The sequence below is a fragment of the Peromyscus maniculatus genome, chromosome 4, assembly GCF_049852395.1.
Source record: "Peromyscus maniculatus bairdii isolate BWxNUB_F1_BW_parent chromosome 4, HU_Pman_BW_mat_3.1, whole genome shotgun sequence".
Taxonomy (NCBI): Eukaryota; Metazoa; Chordata; class Mammalia; order Rodentia; family Cricetidae; genus Peromyscus; species Peromyscus maniculatus.
Genome location: NC_134855.1, coordinates 49,101,355 through 49,121,534, shown reverse-complemented (window position 1 = coordinate 49,121,534; position 20,180 = coordinate 49,101,355). Strand labels below are relative to the sequence as shown.

At 39.6% G+C, this 20,180-nt stretch overlaps 1 protein-coding gene across 3 annotated transcripts in view; it reads right to left on the bottom strand.

The window, feature by feature from the left end:
* Hat1 (histone acetyltransferase 1) overlaps window positions 1-20,180 on the bottom strand; it is a 57,848-nt gene that overhangs the window by 21,361 nt on the left and 16,307 nt on the right. For all 3 annotated transcript variants that reach the window (XM_076569650.1, XM_006972417.4, XM_076569651.1), the window contains exons 3-7: window positions 13,536-13,611; window positions 9,661-9,781; window positions 1,249-1,428; window positions 871-992; window positions 266-370 (exon numbers count right to left, since the gene is read on the bottom strand). In XM_076569650.1, the coding sequence (XP_076425765.1) occupies window positions 266-370; window positions 871-992; window positions 1,249-1,428; window positions 9,661-9,781; window positions 13,536-13,611 (604 nt within the window). The remainder of the gene's footprint in view (window positions 1-265; window positions 371-870; window positions 993-1,248; window positions 1,429-9,660; window positions 9,782-13,535; window positions 13,612-20,180) is intronic.

Below are 20,180 nucleotides of genomic sequence, written 5' to 3'. Positions count from 1 at the left end.
GGCCAGTTAAAAAATCAAATTATGATATTATGAGTGTTGGTGCTTTACAAAAATCAAACTTCAAGAAACCAAAAAATTACTAACATACTCTGGTTCACTCTGCCAGACAGTTTCAAAGAAAACAATAAAATAAATCAGTACACAGCCAATGAATGGTGATTTTTTTTTTTTTTTTAAGCAAATCAACACTACTATAACAAGTATTGGAAACTTCAGCAGTTCCTTCTGAAATAAAAGACAAGGCACGTGTTATACTGCCAATTACCTTACACGTGGCCGGGTTTTGTCTGGGTACACATAGTAATTATAGACTGTCATGTAGCCTACGGTCGCAAAGAGCGTAGCTCCATCCTTATTATACTTCTCAAATCTGCAGATAAAACAGAAAGCCAAGCAGGTCAATTACAGTCGCGCTCCCATGCAGTGTCCATTTTCTTTTCCATTCTCTGACTGAATTTTCAGTGTCAGCAAGCTACCCCGTGAGGGCCCAATGGGTACACCTGCTATGTTCTGAATGTACAATTCACTTAATTGGTGTGCAGCAACTTGGATAAATCAGACCTCTTTCCATCACTTCAGTGCACTTGCCTATTATAAAGATGAATAGGTGGCAAGTAAAAGAAAACACAGGCAAAGCTCATTTTACTGTTTAAGCCTACATTCAGGGCCCTAACAGACAACAGCATTTAATTCACTTCTATTCTCAAGTCCCCCAAAGCATAATGAAGGCAAACTCAAGCCTCATAAACAATGGTTTTTCTTTCCTGGGAAAAATATCATTATACTGTCCCCAATAATTGGGCTGCCACAATTAAAATGCTGGCTTTGTGGAGGTAATAAGGTCCACTGTTGCTTTAGAACTGTACTTACACTAGAAAGTAGTGCCATCTTTCATCATCCACGTCAATAAAGCTAGCAGTTTCAATAAACCACATCAAAAAGGTCTGAAGCCTTTCATGATATTCTCGAAAGCCTCTACATGTCATGTCAGCCTAGGGAAAAAGCCAGAAAAAGTCAGGTGAAACTCATCACTGAGGTAAGTGAAAGTCTGCAGAGCACAAAACTATCCTGTGGGAAACATTTACAAGTCTCAGATTAAATATGTATACAAACATACAGTCAAAACAGAGCTGGTTTTAGTGCCAATAAAAAGCGTTTTTTTGTGTTTTTTTTTTTTTCTCTGATGCTAGAATTACTGAATGTACAACCCCACATAGGTCCCAGGCAAAGGGAAATACTTCTTTTTACCTTGTAGATCTGAAAAGTAAAGTTTTCTCCTCCTGTTGGACAAGTAACTGAGTATGTATGGAGGAGGGTTCCAAATGGCTTGAAATCAGCTTCCTTTTCCAGCAAAGAAAGAAAATCATTTGTGTTTGTGCAAAACCCAGGTGGGATGATTTGTCTGATTTTCCCTTCAACATCATCTGCCTGAGGAACAGAGGACAAAGAACAAAGTAACAAATTTAGTTTTTAGCTGAAAATGTTTAATTTCTTTAAATTGTACAAAACTGGTTTAGGTGTGGTGATTAATCCCAGCACTCAAGAAGCAGAGGCAGGTGGATCTCTGTGAGTTTGAGACCAGCCTGGTCTCCATACAAGTTCTAGACCAGTCAGGGAGAGACTCCATGTTTCAAAACAAAACAAAAAAACATTTTTTTAAGTTTTTTATTTTTAATTTATATGCATTAGTGTTTTGCCAGCATATGTGTCTGTGTGAAGGTGTCGAAACTCCTGGAGCTGGAGTTACAGACTGGTAAACTGCCATGTGGATGCTGGGAAGAGGAAGGTCCTCTGGAAGAACAGCCAGCCCCAAAACAAAAAATTTTAATGGACAAGTTTTAATGGACAAAACTATCACAAAACTTCACAATTAACTAAAGAAGTAAACAACGCAGTGAAACAAAAAAAGGTAAGTTTTAACTAAATAAATGTTTGAGATGAGCATTAACATAAAAAACGAATCAGAGGCAGGTAGCCTAGTATCAGGTGCAAGAGTAATGGTAGTGCTAGCATCACACAGAAAGTGATTATCACCTACCACCCTTCAGGACAATCTTAACAAGCCAAAACAAAAGGCTGATTATTATTATACACATGTCAAAGAAACCATATTATCCAAGACATGAAAAGATCACCAGCAGTAAGTGGTAAGGCTAGATAGTCTGACCAAGTGAATAGCAAAGTAAGACAGATAAGACCCTCATAAAGATGATAATTTTTAAAGTATCTCCACTTAGGAAATAAAAAAAAAAATCATATGAATGGTTATATTATCCACTCATCTCCACAATGTGACAACTTTCATAGACTTGGATTTGTGATCGTATAAAAGAGAAAAGACTGGACAACAAAATTAAACTCAGAGATTAAAATTACCCTTGTTAAACAACCTCAATGAATGAAACTATCAGCTGAGCAGACTTCATAATCCTTTTCAAAACCCCAAAGACCACTTGATTGAATACATTTACTACTTCTCTGTAACCATGAATATTTGATGAAGTCTTACAATAAAGTATTACTGCTTCTCACCAGGCAATAAAACTTAATGAATTGGTCTCAACTTAACAAAACCTTATCCTTCAATACAGTCCCTAAAAGCCTGACATTACATTCAACAAAATGAGCTTGCATTCTATTCAAACTTTTTCCTGAACAATGAGGCCAGGTTTTTACTTAATGGAGTTTGCCGTGAGTTCAGCTGTAATGTTTGTATTGTATCTATTTCCACAAGGACTGACACAAGAACACTTTGTGTTAACTTACTAAGCAGCTCTTTCATACCGTTTACATGCATGATGGGTATTAGTTCTAAACCAAGACCCTTGCTACTTAGCATTCAAAACAGGGAAATTAAGATGCTTAGGACAAAATACACTACAAAAGGCTAATACAACATGCTACTAATTCCTGTCCTTTCAATCATCTTTTAACTAAGTAGGAGCAATGCACCTGCAGATGAATAGTACTTTATTATCATTGAGTTACATTTTAGGATAGAGATACAAGGATGGATGGAGCTTATCACAAATAAATGTTATTTTCAATGCATTGGCACCAACATTTATATATGATTTATTTGTGGTCATAAAAATAAGCTATTACTTAAAATATGTCTTTTCAGCATTCTGGCTGACCATTTATTTGTAATGTGTACATCAGTACTTGCAAGTCATCCTCAATTGCAAATAAACTAAATTTGATAAATCTACTTTATTTTAAAAATATACTATTTGATAAATATTTCCCCTAAAACTATGAATGTAAAAAGCACCCAATTTTCAATAATTGCAAGAAAAATATTTAAAAAGAGGAATAATTATAATAGATTTATTATAATAGATTTATTACATAGTACTTTTTTTTAAGTGATGGGTAAAATAGCACAGTATAATTTTATTTCTGGTTTTTAAATGTCAGGGAAAAATATAATTAAAAAAAATCACTACAGGTCAATCTCAACATTGTGATTTTTTTTTTTTTTTTGGTTTTTCGAGACAGGGTTTCTCTGTGTAGCTTTGCGCCTTTCCTGGAGCTCACTTGATAGCCCAGGCTGGCCTCGAACTCACAGAGATCCACCCGGCTCTGCCTCCCGAGTGCTGGGATTAAAGGCGTGCGCCACCACCGCCCGGCTCAACATTGTGATTTTAACCTTTAACTTTCCTCATGTCATATCTCCTAAGCAAGGCAGGAACTACAGAAGCATGAGTCACTTTACCCATCTTGCATTTAGAAAGATCAAAGATCTCTGTAACTACTATGTTTCAAGTCACAATTCAGTTGAAAGGCAACTACCCTCAAATCTTAAGCAAGTTGAAAGAATATATAATTTTCAGTATGCAAAGATATTTACTCAATAAACACCTTCATATAAAATCTTCTGTCTTTGCACCATATGTGCATCAGATGTCCTGGAAATAGTTACTGGTGGTTGTTGCTATGCGGGTGCTGGGTGTGGAACTTGGGTCCTCTACAAGAGCAGCCAGCACTCTTCAGCACTGAGCCCCTTGAAATATCTTAAAGGACATAGTTTCTCCCATGGCCATTTAGAATTCCAGTGTTCTATGCTTTGTTACCAAAGAAAATGTTCCTATGGAACAATTTTTGTTTTTCTTCGTCACTGCACAAAGCAATATGCCTGAGTAAAACTAGTAATATGTTACAAATACAAATTTAATTTGCTTTTAATGTATATGTATTTGGAAGTACAATAACCTTTCTAGCGCCTAATCTTAAGCAGCACTGTTTGTCTAAGTTTGTCCCTGGTGAGTTATTTTTGAAGTTGCAATTAAAAGCATGTTAAGTAAGTGTAACATTCTTTACTTGGCTTAAGTGTCACAAGATTTAGCATTACTATAAATCTAAGAATGAATATCTAAAATATGCTAGAAAGAGTAAAAGAAGTTGTTTCTTCTTGATTCTCTCTCTCTCCTCGCCCCCACCTCTCGGTTTCAAGACAAGGTCTCTGTGTAGCCCTGGCTGTCCTGGAACTCACTCTGTAGACCAGTATGGCCTCAAACTCAGAGATCCACCTGCCACTGCCTCCTGAGTGCTAGGATTAAAGGCATGCGCCACCACCGCCCAGATTTGCTCATTCTCATATTGTGCTATTTCAGCTTTAAAGGTGGAGATTTAAAGTATTATTAGTACTGAAATGTGAGCTTTTTCACTAGTTTATTTATGCTCACTTAGGTTTTCTGATACTGTATTAGTGTTTTACTATTCAAACTAAGCAAGATGAAGTTGTCAACATGTAATTTTACAACTTTTATGATATTGTATTTTAATAAGATTATGGGTACATTAGACTAGGTAGCTCAGTTGGTAAAGTGCTTACCTTGCAAGCACATGGACTTGAGTTCAATCCCTAACACTCATATATAAAATCCAGGCTCAATATCATGCACTTGAAATCATAATGTTGTAGAGGCAGACATATAGATCCTTGGGGCTTGTCGGCCAAGCCTACTTGGTAAATTCCAAGGCAGTTAAGACTCTGCCTCAAAATTAAAAGAAAACAACAACAAAGGTTGATAGAGCCTGAGTAAAAACACTTGAGGTTGTTATCCTCTGGCCTCACATATACACACCTACATCTGCATGCACACAAAGATGCACACACACACACATATACATACAAGAATGTACTTCTCTATAAAGTACAAATGATTTTCATATAGCTGGGCTTAGTAGTACAGGTCTATAACCCCAGTTACTCAGATGGCAGGTAAGAGAATCTCACCATCAAGGCCAGCCCAGGCTATATAATGAGTTCAAGGTGAGCCTGGGCCACTTAATAGGAACCTGTCTCAAAAATAAAAATAAAAATAAACATCTGGGGATACAGCTCAGTGGCAAAGTGCTTGCCTGGTATATGTATGACCCTAGACTCCATCCTTAGTTCTTTCTTACAAGAGGTTAAAGATTCCAAGAAAAAAATTAAATATGCTTTCATTTGTCAAATTCAAGCTTTATTAGTGTACGAAAATAACTGAAAATTCACAGATAACACAACCTACCCATACAGCTCATGTTCTCTGTCAAATCTCCCAGAAATGAAACTAGAAAAATGAACAGTTTATATATTCCTTCATTTAACATAAAGTTACCCCAAGAGAAGACAGAGGAATTAAAAAAGCAAAGGACAAGCAAAGATGAACAAATCAATGTCTGAATAATCAAGTTGGTTATAAGATAATGGCTAGTAAAGAGGCTTCTCAGGCATCTTACCTGTGCTACAGAATTTTAGGTATACTGTAGAACTCATTTGGGGGGAAAATAGATGATAAAAGATTAATTGATGGGGCAGTGAGATGGCTCTGCAGGTAAGGGTGCCAGCCACTAAGCCTGGTGATCTGAGTTTAATTCCCAGGACTCACATGGTGAAAGGAAAGAACTCACACAAATTTTTCTCTGGCCTCCACATGTGGACTGTGGCACATGTGTACCCCACACATACACATACATAGGTGTGCGGATGCACAAAAAAGTTAATGTAATAGCAAAACTGCAATAAGCAAATGAACCTTTGCTACCTTCTATTCGTGCCTTAAGAACATACGCTTGCTTTTTTTGAGACAAAGTTTCAACACGTAATTCTGGAACTATGTAGACCGGACTGGCCTCAAGAGTGGCAGTGTCACTATTTCTTAGGCAATGTTTTTTTTTTTGTTTTTGATTTGTTTGGTTTTGTTTGGTTTTTCAAGACAGGGTTTCTCTGTGTAACAGCCCTAACCGTCCTGAAACTCTCTCTGTAGACCAGGCTGGCCTCAAACTGAGATCGGCCTGCCTCTGCCTCCCTGGTGATGGGATTAAAGGCGTGCGCCACCATCGCTAGGCAGCAATGGCTTCCCCCACCCTTATTTCTCTCTCTCAGCCATCAATCACATCTACTCCAACCACAAACATAATAATACCCTCAATCTGACAACTACTACTGCAAAGTTCTGGTTACTGGCCTCCCTTCTTTCACTTTACCCACTATAGCAGGTCCTCTATGTGCCAGGTTTTTGGTTCGTTTTGAGACAAGGTCTCAAAACAGACCAGGCTGTCCCAATGTACTTGCCATGTAGCTCAATCTGCTTGTTTGTTTGTTTTTGTTTTTGTTTTAAGATTTATTTATTTATTATGTATACGGAAGAGGGCGCCAGATCTCATTACAGATGGTTGTGAGCCACCATGTGGGTGCTGGGAATTGAACTCAGGACCTCTGGAACAGCAGTCGGTGCTCTTAATCTCTGAGCCATCTCTCCAGCCCCTCAATCTGGTTTTTAACTCAGATCTTTCTATAGGCCTCCGACTTCCAGGATGCTGGAAATACAAGCGTGCACACATGCCAGCCTACCTTTTTAATGTGAATTATATTGTATAATGCACCACCTGCTTAAAACTTATAAAGGCTACTAACTATTCTTGCCTCTTAGCAATACCTTATCCTGGCACAGAAAAATCCCAAGGCTCTGCACAATCTAGATTTGCCACTCTCTTCAACCATTCCAGCAAAATATTTCTAACACCCTCTGAGTTTATGATTTGTTTATGGTAAATTCTGAGAGCAGAGAATGGTTTATTTACTATATTCCTGGCATCAAGAGCACAAGAGGCTAGTCTGGAGAGATAGCTCAGATGTTAAAAGCAGAATACCTAAGTTTGGTTCCCAGCACCCATGCTGGGTGGTTCACAACTGCCTGTAACTCCAGCTCCAAGAGATCCAAAGCCCTCTTCTGGCCTCTTTGGGTACCCACATTCACATGGCATACCCACATACAGACATACTACATAATACACATAATTAATGGGGAGGAAAAAGGACACAAGAAGTCATAGGGAATGAGCATTACTGCTGCAAACGGAAACAGAAGAAGCCAGTCCACTATGCCCATATCAACTACCGTTCTTTAAAACAAAAAGGGGTAGGGGGAATCTTTCCTTAACACTAAACAAATGATTTTGATCATGAAGCAAATAAGTAACCCTACAAAAACACTATACAAGATCGATTGATTCTTATACTTAACATAGTACTTCTAAATGGAAACCCTGGTTTTCAGAAATGGAACAATTAGAAGTTAGTGCAAATAGATAGCTATTTTCACTATACACAGTATTTGAAAGATTTATCAATAACCAAGTCAATATTTCCTTTGGAAGAAATCAATTTAGCACTATTAGCTGCAAAATTAAATCACACACACACACACACACACACACACACACACACACACACGCCTCAAATGACCCTGAATTTTGTACTGCACAAAGGAAAACATCAGCTGTATTTGAAATCAGAATACTTAGTACAAAATATTTGGATTCTGAAGAAATTTAACCATATCTAATAAGAAAAATCTCATTACTGAAAACCTCTATTTTAATAATTTATTCAATGCTGGTTTAGATGGAATTTAGTTGCAAACATTCACTTATCACAACTACAGCATTATTCACAATCATCTATCAGTAAAATTAAAAGAAAATTTCACAACATATAAACTACTAGATAAAACAAATACTAAGTACAATTACATTATTATTTATCTGTCAAGCTTGGTAATTTTAAACGACTGAGAAGTACAAGAAAACAAAGAAAAGAACAAGTAGTACTCAAAATATTTCTAACACTAATAATGAATATATAAGACCTTTCCTTTTTAAAAATAATTATTTTATTATTGTTCTGTGTGTGGGTGTTTTGTCTGCATGTATGTATGTAAACTGTGTGTGTCTGGTGCTCAAAGACCAGAAAAGGGTGTCAGATCTCCTGAAACTATAGAGTAACAGACCATTCAGAGCTGCCTTGAGGGTGCTGGGAATGCAACCCCCGTCTTCTCAACTAGCAGCCAGTGCTCTTAACCTCTAAGATATATGTCCAGCCTGTGACTATTTCTTGATAATTTTTTGAGGTGAAAGATACATCAGTTACTCTGCACTGACCATTACACATTGTACATATTGTGGGAGCCCGTTCTGGGGTTCCTCGTGGCTTTACCCAGCAGGTCCGAATAGAGGATGATCAGGACCACGGGCCTGAGTGCAGGTGTCTGAGATGGTCTGCACTTGGCTGTGCTGGGGGAGGAGGTCTTTTGCTCCACCCCTTGGCATCTCTATAAAAACCCTGGACCAGAGACAGTCGGGGCCCGTTGGAATAGGTTCCAGGCCCTCTCGAGGCTATCCTTTATTTTCTATCTGTTTATCTCCGCAAGATTCTCCGCTATAAATCCTTCTATCTAATATTTCCTGCTGCTCGCACTCAAGAAAACTCTGGGAAGCTGTGGGGGTGGTGGGTAAACGCCCCACAGAACATATGTATTGAAATACTATGCTGTACCCCATAAATATATAAAACTATTATGTACCAATCAAAAACTTACTAAAAATTAAGATTATTTCAGGCTTCTTTCTTTCTTTTTTTCTTTTGGTTTTTCGAGACAGGGTTTCTCTGTGTAGCCTTGGCTGTCCTGGAACTCACCCTGTAGACCAGGCTGGTCTTGAACTCAGAGATCTACCTGCCTCTGCCTCCCAAGTGCTGGGATTAAAGGCGTGCATCACCACCACCCAGCTCAGGCTTCTTTCATGCTGTGTAGACATTATATATCACTTCATTAAACATACCAATATACTATTTTTATATAGATTGTTAAAGAGAAGCCCCTCACAATGACACTTAACTGACAGTTAAGAGCATAAAACATGGGAGAAAGAGAAAAACATAATACAATTAACAGGATAAAAGTCAGAAGTTAAGCCAGGTGGTGGTAGCGCATGCCTTTGATCCCAGCATTCAGCAGGCAGAGGCAGGTAGATCACTGTGAGTTCGAGGCCAGCCTGGTCTACAGAGTGAGTTCCAGGCCAGTCAAGGCTATACAAAAAACAAATACATAAATAAAAACCCAAAGTTCAGTAAGTTAAAAGCCTTCAGAAAGCTGTTAACTTGCATGTCCACAATCAAAACAAAAGCTGGTAAATAGAGCTCTGCTCACCAAAGTGAATGTTGCCATAGAGAAGGTTCACCCAAGAGATGGGCAGACTGACAAACATCTCCTATACCCGAAAGACTGATCTGAAGAGACGACATTGCAATTTCTCCTCTTCAGAACCTTAACACTTAAGACCTCTCTTACACTCGTGGAAAAGTTAACATATATGTATTTCTGTTCTTACCTCCACGCAGTCAAAGTTCTCATCAACTTTAGATGCATATTCAACACGGAACATTGTTGACAGGCTACCAGCAATATAGTACAGCAGGATCTTCAGACCCTTGTAACCAAAAGCAGTTTCACTGAGATGAAAAGCAAAAACAAAAACCAGCCAAAATGAATTTTTGCCAAGTCATCAGAAAGTATTACCTATACACATATAAACAAATTTAAAATCTTAAAATTGCATGTGAAGTTAAACTATATTTACTTGTTTAAAAATTAAAGGAAATGAGCATTCCCAATGATACTGTACTCACCTTCATGTAAAGAAAGAGAATCGAGATGCCTGACTCAGGAAAGCAACCAGGTTCAATGAGCATGTTAAATAACTCGCACATTGTGAATACTAACTGTTAGACATTACTACCACTGTTACTGTGCCTGCTGCTGCTGCTGCTACTATTAACTAGACGCCATTTTAGACGAGGTAACTAGCATTAAACTAAGACCTAGCTAGGCAAACAGGTAGCCTTGGGCAGGTCCTTTCAGCTTACCACTTGCTATATCACTAGCATCCACAGCTGTTCAAAGTAGTGATCACACCCAAGCCTTCTGTGAATCCCACTTCTGACCGCTACTATCATAAAGCACTGGTATTCCCTTTGCAAGGGTCTTAGTGGAGGGAGACTGCATTCTAAACTATCTGATCAGGAGAATCTATAGACAGTAATTAGGTCACTTTCTGTCTGGGACTGAGGAGGCTCAAAGTAGGAGGGGCTTTTTGGTGAGAGGAATAAAAACATTTAAATTGGTTAGATGGATGCAATTCATCTCAGTAAACCTGGCTTTTATTTATATTTTTTAAATGAATTCTTTTATTTTTTTTTTGGTTGATTTATTTTTTTATTATGTGTGTGCCTGTGAGTAGGAGGATGCCTGTGAGTACAGTATCCCAAGAGGCCAGAAGACACTGGATGCCCTGAAGCTGGGGTTAGAGGCAATTCCGAGCTGCCCAACATGGGTGTTGGGAATTTAACTAAGATTGGGTCCTTTGAAACAGCAGTAAAAGCACTCTCAACTGCTGAGTCATCACATCAGCCCCTAAAAACAAATTCTAAAAGGAAGAGAGTCCTTGTAAGAAAGAGTCCAGATTTCTGTCGGGGCTACTGAGTATGTTCATTCTGGCGATTCTCCAAGTAGAAGACAGGAGTGGCAGTAACCCAGCATGAGGACTGTGCTATGCTTGGGTCATAATACAGGATCATCACCAGCACATGACCGTTACCTGTCCAACTTAGAATAATGCTATATAAGCACACTATTTGCAGTGATACTATACAAATCAAACAGACGAATGTGAAAGTCATTACGGCCAGGAATCAGTCTACCACTGGACTATATACTCTCAGTCCTAGAAGAGATTTTTTTTTTAAATAGTAAAAAGGTAAGAATGAAATAAATATCCCTCTTTAAAAAAATCCAAAGGGGGAAATTTTTTTTTTTTTTTTTTTTTTTTTTGAGACAGGGTTTCTCTGTGTAGTTTTGGTGCCTGTCCTGGATCTCACTCTGTAGACCAGGCTGGCCTCGAACTCACAGAGATCAGCCTGGCTCTGCCTCCCAAGTGCTGGGATTAAAAGCGTGTGCCACTGCTGCCCAGCAGGAAAATATTTTTTTTTTTTTTTTTTTTTGGTTTTTCGAGACAGGGTTTCTCTGTTGTGTAGCTTTGCGCCTTTCCTGGGACTCACTTGGTAGTCCAGGCTGGCCTCGAACTCACAGAGATCCACCTGGCTCTGCCTCCCGAGTGCTGGGATTAAAGGCGTGCGCCACCACCGCCCGGCCCGGAAAATATTTTTATAATAAAACAAAACCTGTTAAAAATAATAAACACTGATATTTTAGAGTCTATTGATAATTAAAAATTCATAAAATGCCTAATCTGATACATATTAAACATACGTATAAAATTTGTTCCATGGAGAGACATTTTTCAATTTAAAAATACATTTAAAGAACTAAAGGCCTGGTGATGGCAACACACGCCTTTAATCCCAGCCCTGGAGAGGCAGACAGGTGATCTCTTGAGTTCAAGGCTAGCCTGGTCTACATAGCTAGTTCCAGGATAGCCAGGACTACAGGAAGAAACCCTGTCTTAAAAGACAAAACAATGAAAAGAATTGAATAAAATGAACGCATCAAATAAATGTCAATGATATATAGAAGAAAATGTCATGAACAAAAATATTTTAAGCCAGGCAGTGGTGGCTATCATTCTTTTAGGAGATGCATACTATATTTAGGCTAAGTCTCAGAATTCAGGATCAAGAGGCTGGAGAGATGGCTCCATTGTTAAGAGCACACACTGCTCTTCCAGAGGACCCAAGTTTGGTTCCCAGTACCTACTTCAGGTGACTCATGAATGCCTGTAACCCCAGCTCCAGGGATCAGATGCCCTCTTCTGTCCTCCATGAACAATGCATTCATGTACACATACCTATACATGTACACATAATCAAAAATAATATATATATATATATACATATATATGTATGTATATGTAATTTTTAAAAATTTTGAGACAAGTTCTATGTAGCCCTGGATATTCTGGTACTCACTATGTAGACTAGGCTGACCTTGAACTCACAAAAATCTTCCTACTTCTGTCACCTGAGTCCTAGGATTAAAAGGCATGCGCTGCCACACCTGGCCCTAAAATATTTTTAAAAATTCAGGATCAAACCTGCAACCTACCTTCAAACAATTCAACAATAATACAGTGATATGTACTAAAAGAAAATTAATGAAGCAACTTTGGCTAAGAATTAAAGTCTAGCTGGCATGGTGGTGCATGCCATTATAACCAGCACTTGGGAGACAGGCAAAGGTAGCTGGACAATGAGTTCAAGGCCAGCCTCTACTACAGAGTGAGTTTGAAGACAACATGAACTACATGAGATTCTACCTCAAAACAAAACAAAAACTAGTGAAGAGCTGAATCCAAATGAAGAGAATAGTGTCCATTAAATTATTGCAACTTTTTAAATAAGGAAGAAAAAAATAATGACTGACTATATTAACAATGTATATACGGCTGAGGGAATCAAAGAATGTGTTGAATATCCCAGGACATATCTTTAAAGTTGTTTTAGGGTCTGGGAAGATGGCTTAATGGGAAAGAGCACTTGCTACCTAATCTTAACAAGCTATGCTGAAATCGCAGCCCCCACATAAAAAGCCAAGTCTCCATGCATGTGCCTGCAGCTCCAGTGCTGTAGGAGTGGAGAAAGGAGAAGAGCTGGCGCTCGCTGCCAATGACCTAGCTCAGGGTTTCATTAGAGACCCCGTCTCAAAGGAATGAGGGAGAGATTGACAGAGTAGCACACCAACATCTCCCTCTGCTTTCTGTGTACTCCTATGTACATGAGTGTTATGTGCACACACACACACACACACACACATACAATTTCTTGAATTGCTTATTTAATTATTGAGTAATATCTGGAACTTTGTAAATTTTCAGAGCTATGCTATACTGGAAGCAGTATGACAAGAGGTAGGTAATACTAAAAAATAGTAATGGTTAATATGAACTCTGGATTGTCTGAATCTGAACTCCAGCCATTTTTATGCCCTTAGCAACTGTTCAATTCCGTCAATACACAAAGTAGCAAATATAACAGTTAATACTGAGGTGAGAATGAAAACATACATGTTTGTAGTAGTAAACAGTAGGCATTACAGCCATAGTGCTCAATGAATAAACTATCATTCTAATAGACATTTTAGGATCAACTACATGAAAAAAAGAGTAAAAAAATAAATCTGACTTACAAATCCTAAAAGAAAAGTTTCTTGCTTTTTGCCACATTAATTTGGTAAATATTTCATGTTACTTACTCATCTCCAAAGAGCTGATGGGTATATTCAGGAAAGAAAGTTCTAATGTCGTTCTCAAGATCTTCAGGAAAACGAACTGTTCAAAAGAATAAAACATATAGACATTAAAGGTGACAAACATTTCTATTTCCAGAACTCCACTATAGCTAGGATACTACCATTGTTTTTCTTACTTCCAATGTTTCTTCTCTTACGTGATTACACTAGACTCTCATGAGACTGGTCAACCCTAAATGATACTAAAGCTTCGGCATCAAAACCCTATTTATTCTAAAATTGAGCAACAGCACAATAAAGACATGGGATTTAGTTTTTTTTTTCTTTCTCTATTTTATATACAATGAAAACGTAAGAGGAAAACAAACCCCAAAAGGATACTCTGAGATAAACTACAGCACCTAGGAAATGAAAACACCACCGTACAAAACATCTAACAAGGACAACCTGAGTTGATGATGTCCCTAATATGCCATCACTAGAGACAGAGACAGAGAGCGCTATCACTGCGTGCGTGCATGCAGTAGTCAGAGGAAAACTAGGCAGCTGTTCCACTTTATTTGACGTGTGAGGACTGAACTCAGATCATCAGGCTTATCCAGCTTAAGCCATCTCATCAGCCCCCATCATTTTTTGACTGCAAAATGATATTTAATTTTTTATGTTGTTTTCCCCCTCTTAAAAATAATTGTGCTTGGGGGCTGGAGAGATGTCTCATCATTTAAGAACATTTGATGCCCTTCTAGAGAACTTGGGCTCAGTTCCTAGCACTAAGAGAGCAGATTACAATTGTCTGTTAACTCCAGCTACTGGGGATCCTATGCCTTCCTCAGGAACCAGGCACACATGTGGTACATATACATACATGCAGGCAAAACAATCATACAAATAAAACAAAACTAAATCTTTTTTAAAAATTAAAAATACTGCTGCATGAGCCTCGGGAAACAGCTCAGTGCCCAGTATGACCAAGAGATTCTTGGTCATACACTACAGAACATATATAATCCCTACACTGCAAAACAAGCAAGCAAATAAAAAAAATTTGGAATGACACTCATACATCTTACTGTACTTTTATGAATATGTAAGGGGAAATATTTGGTAGTAGACAAGTAACAGCACTAATGTTTCTTTTTTTGGTTTTTTTTTTTTTTTTTTTTTTTTTTTGAGACAGGGTTTCTCTCTGTGTAGCCTTGACTGTCCTAGAACTCAATCTCTACCAGGCTGTTCTAGAACTCACTCTGTGGACCAGGCTGACCTCAATTGACCTCAAACTCAGAGATCCGCCTGCCTTTGACTATGAAGTACTGAAATTAAAGGCGTGCACCACCGCCTGGCAATGTTATTTCTAATAAACACTGCTTAGATGCCTGGGGCACCAGCATCTACATTAAACTCCTATTTCCTAAAATCTTGAGAATATCCTCAACTTGTATCTGTTGCTTTTATTTGTATCTGTTGTGGATACTGAATTATTGGATGCTTTCCTGATACAATTTATATTAAGAAGAAAAACTAAGGACTCAGAAGTCCTAAAGCTAGGCTGATGACATGGCTCAGTCAGTAGACACCTGCTGCCAACCCCGACAGCCTAAGTTCAATCCTAGGAACCCATGGTAGAAGGAGAAAGCCAACTCCCAAAAAGGTACCCTCTGATTGTCATAAGCAGTGTCCTACACTTCCATAAAGAATTGAAATAATGCAGTTTTTTAAAGGCCATAAGCACGAACAATAAAAAGATAACATATAGACAAAAAAATTTCCAGTCTTTGTGGTCAATTAAGTCATTCACCAAATATAAACTATCACCCTGAAGATTGCCACTTTACAAAAGAGCTAACCTTCACTCTGGTAGCCGCCTTTTCAAGGGGTTAAACTTAACATCACTCACTGTGGGAAAGACCACCAGCATTGATGACTCATGAAGCCTTATCTTTCCCTAAACTTATTCAATTAAAAAAAATTTTTTTTTCTTTTCTTTTCTTTTTTTTGTTTTTTTGAGACAAGGTTTCTCTGCGTAGCCCTGGCTGTCCTGGAACTCACTCTGTAGAACAGGCTGGCCTTGAATTAAGAGAGATCGGCCTGCTTCTGTCCCCCAAATACTGGGGTTAAAGGCGTGCGCCACCACTGCCCGGTTTCAATTTTTTAAATTTACAGAAAATACAAGACAGAGAAATAAGTTTCAAGAAAGCACAGGCTGGACCACATAGTGAGTTCTAGGTCAGCCTAGGCTACACTGTGAGATCTGTCTCAAAACAAAACAAAACAAAACAAAACAAACAAAAAACCCTAATGCCTTCCCCTAAAAAAAAAGAAATGAAATAACTAAAACTTTTCCATCCATGAAAACTTGTATCACTATTTTAATGGTACCTGATTGCAACAAGACCATAGGGCTTGCAACCAATCTTCCCTTTGAATATGTCCCATTTTTTCTAAACATGTAGCTTTTATACATCTTAGTATACAGAATCATTTCTGTAATTTTTAGAGAAATTGCAGAAAAGAGATAGTTTATCCTGTTTTATTAGCCACAGGAAAATTAAACTGGGAAGTGTGGCACATCTCCTTATAATCCTAACACTTAGGAGATGGGGGCAGGAAGATTAGAAGTTCAAGGCTAGATTTGGCTATATATTGAATTCCAGAGCAGTCTACATGTGCCCCCATCTCAAAAGACCAAAATTAAGGAATCATCAAAACATGAATTTAATCAACTTTTAAAATGTAATGACTATGGTGGTCTGAATAAGAATGGCCACATGGGATCATATATTTGAATACTTGGTTCCCTAGTCGGTAGAAGTGTTTTAGGAAGGGTTAGGAGGTATGGCCTTGTTGGAGGTATATAACTGGGGGTGGACTTTGAGGTTGCAGAAGCCTATACCAGAGAGTTTCCCTCTGCCTCCACCTTTTAGATAAGGTATAAGCTAAGTTCTCAGCTACTGCTCTAATGCCATGCCTGCCTGCCTGCTACCATGCTTCTCACCAAGATGATCATGGACTAACTCTCTGAAACTGTAAACAAGCCTCCAATTAAATATGTTCTCTTATAAGTTGCCTGGGTTAATAGTTTCCTGCTGAAAGACTACATTTTCTAGCTTCCCTTGCGGACTACAGAAGTCACTTCTGCCCCTATAAGGGGCCACATGACATTTTCTTCTTTAGGCATCTTGGTCATGCATACACGCTGAGTGAGAAAGTGCCCCCCACAGTGAATCAACAGGGTCCCAGCCTAAGGGCAAACCAAACCCCTTTCTGTCTCTTCACAGCTGCCTTTTAATAATCTAACACATGGTGCCAGAGACCTGGAATTGTAAATCTCTGACTACTGGCGGCTCAGGTCCACTCACGGACAAGCCTCCTTGGCTCTCTCCTTCACTTCCAGGCTGGGAGCAGGCCAGGCAGGACCACCCTTTTCTCTCCCACGGCCCTTTCTTTTCACTGTGTCTCTGCCCTTGATCTCATCATGACAGTCTGGCCTAGGTGGCAGGCCACACTGCATTCGGCCAGAACATGTATAATCTAGCAAAATGCTGGGACAAGGTAATCATGGCCCTGACTCAGAGGTACCCTACTTAGGTTCTGGGCTCACTGGAGCTTTCTTAAGGTCCACTTGGTCAAAGGCACTAGAGCCTTCCTACCAGCTGGAAGCAAGTTTAGCGGAGAATTCTGAATTCTCCACTGGCCTACTACTCCACCAGCCAAAAAGCTGACAACCTTCCACACTGGCCCTGCAGCTCCTTAACCTGGAGTTGTCTAGGGTGGAGACACTCCCTTACTTCCCAGGTGCATTTGGTCATTTCCAGACTTAAAGGATGCTATGAACAACTGGGCACTGAACCCAGTCTGTCTGTCCCTTGGTCCTGAGTGCAGCCATGGGTTCTAAATTTTCTGTACCAAAAAAACTTCTTTGGCCTGTTTGAGGGTCAACTTAAAGGAGCTCCAATTAGAATTAAAACCTTTCAAATGCAAATCTGGCTTCAATATACACTGGACAAAAGGCCACTGATGGCCCCAACGTGGAACTTTCGATTACCTAAACTGATTTAGATGACTCCGTAAAACAGAATGGTTGGTCTGAGACCCCTCCCCCATATAAGTCACAGTTCACTTTCATTTTTCTTAAGGCTCTGGTTTACAACCACACCCGGAGCCAAAATGCCTGCTGCTGTATATGCTAGGCCCCCAAACTTGCATCTTAATAAAACTCCTTGGCCTTATGCTTTTGGCCTACTTGTGTGTCTGCCTCTCCAAGCCTGGAAGATTCTGCTTGTATTTTTAATAGCTAAAAGGTAAAGCATTTCCAGTTGTGTGCTCCCATCTACAGACAAAAACAAACTGGTTACAGATACTCAGATCACTGGGTTCAGCCTACAGTGATTCAAATGTCTTTTTTTTTTTGGGGGGGGGGGGTGGATTCTCTCAAAAAACTGTTTCATGCCGTTCTCTTCGACTGAGAGGGCTGGCTCTGGAGGTGGATTTGGCCTATCCAACCCAGATCCAAGAATGTCTGCTTTTTGGGTGTTTTCTTTCTTTTTTTTTTTTTTTCCCCAAGACAGGGTTTCTCTGTGTAGCTTTGCGCCTTTCCTGGATCTCACTCTGTAGACCAGGCTGGCCTCGAACTCACAAAGATCCGCCTGGCTCTGCCTCCCGAGTGCTGGGATTAAAGGCATGCGCCACCACCGCCCGGCCCAAGAATGTCTGTTTAAAACTATCCTCCCAAGTCTCTGCCCTGGGTCCGACAGACCACCTGACTGACAGGAAACAGGAGAGCAAACTAGAGCAGCCCAGGGACAGACACTTTGTGCTTGAGGATTAAGAAGTAAACTACTTCCCACAGAGGTCACAAATGGCGAGGTGTTTAACTCTCTGAGTTCTTCCCTCCCTTTCTTTGGTTTTGTTCATTACCTTTAAAGCTTTTGTTGGAACTGTAACTTTCAGTATCTTAGAATTTGTAAGTTCACTGAGTGTAATTTTAAGAGAATGTATAGATAATCTTAATTTGCTATAGCATACCATGTATGTAACTTGGATTCAATACTTGTTTACGAAGAACAAGCCTGCTGGCCTCACCTTGGAGTACCACGTGGCTGATGACCTAGGTCCACCTTGAGTAACAACCATGTCATTTGTTGCCGTCTTGATATCCATGTGACTCAGCCACCCCGTTCTCGAAGGTTTAAAAAAGGGCATGTCATGTAACTTCCCTACCATCTTGGTTAAGGTGACCATGTGGTATAAATCAACTAAGGCAGGACCCATAAAACACCTAGACCCACTGCGCCCTGTGCTTATCATTGTATCTCCCTTTTATTAGACTAAGGAGGCAACACCAGGCTTCCAAGATGGTTTATTCTGAAGCTGAGTCATATTTAAAAAAACTGGCATTTAGTACAAGCACTTATAAAAGGATCAGGAAAATGAGGTTCCCAGCTTGGAGCAAGAGACCAATTTATTTCCCATCATATAGTCTTCTGTTACCTCCCATCATACAGTATTCTGTACATGCTGTCAAAATTAAGGCTGAAACAAGTAAGTCAAAACAAGTTTACAAGTTTATTCAATGTGAAATAATATTAAAGATCAGGTATAATTTTTAAAATTGATTACAAAAGATTGAATGCTTGAGTAAAATGAATTAAATTTACAACACACTTGTGTTAAGTTTCAAATCCGGGACAAATGGCTAAGGTGCCTATTTAACACAGCAAAGCGGACCTGCAGCCTCCAGGTTCTCCTGTGTCCCTCAGTCCCTATGTGTAACAGGCTATGGCTGGCATGCCCTGCCCTCTACCCCCAAACTCTCCAGCCCAGGGGCTGAGCTGCCCTTCCCCCAGAGGCCCTTCTCTTTCTAATCCAGACATTTTGGTTGCCCGCCCCTCTTGTACCTTTGGCCTCCTGGCTGCTGCACCTGGTCCCCTCTCTCCCTTCTCCCCACAGGGCCCACTTCAGTCTGGTCAGGTCCACTCTGGACTCTCCCAGATATACCTAGATGCTCCCTTTTATCTACAGTAAACTTTCTCCTCCACCATACCTAGGAGCAGTCATGTCCTTTCTTTTCCTTTTTATTTCTTTTCATTCAACTAGGCTCAAGTAGTTCCCTTGGATAGAGGACCAGGTCCTTTGGATGGAGCAAGATCCCACCAAAGTTAAGTTGCAGGTTAGCTTCCCTACAGGACAAGGATGCATGGGAAATAAGACCTGCCAGAAGTCTGCTGCTTCTACCTCTGGCTGAATAGGTCTGGCCAGCTCCAGCTGCATAGGCCTGACCACCTCGGGCTCTATAGGCCAAACAGACATCCTTCTTATGTAAAGATGAATTACTCCTTGTGTCTCACATGACAGGGGGATGGATTCTCTTGCCTAAGAGAGGATCTCAGAGTCTACACCCATATTCTAAATATCTGAGAGAGGCAAAAAGCAACTATTCTGCCTTCAATATCTTCTGAACTGACCTATGGGAATGCTGTGAACAGGAGAATCTTGTATATAAAGCTACCACCAATTGCTGTGGGACCTGCATACTGGTTCAATTGGTCACGCCCTTTACCTTTGCACTCAATTCCTCCTCTTAGCAAAAGCTAATTCCAGGGTCTATACCCTAAACACTCATGTTCCTTCATTAAAGGAGGATGCCAGATA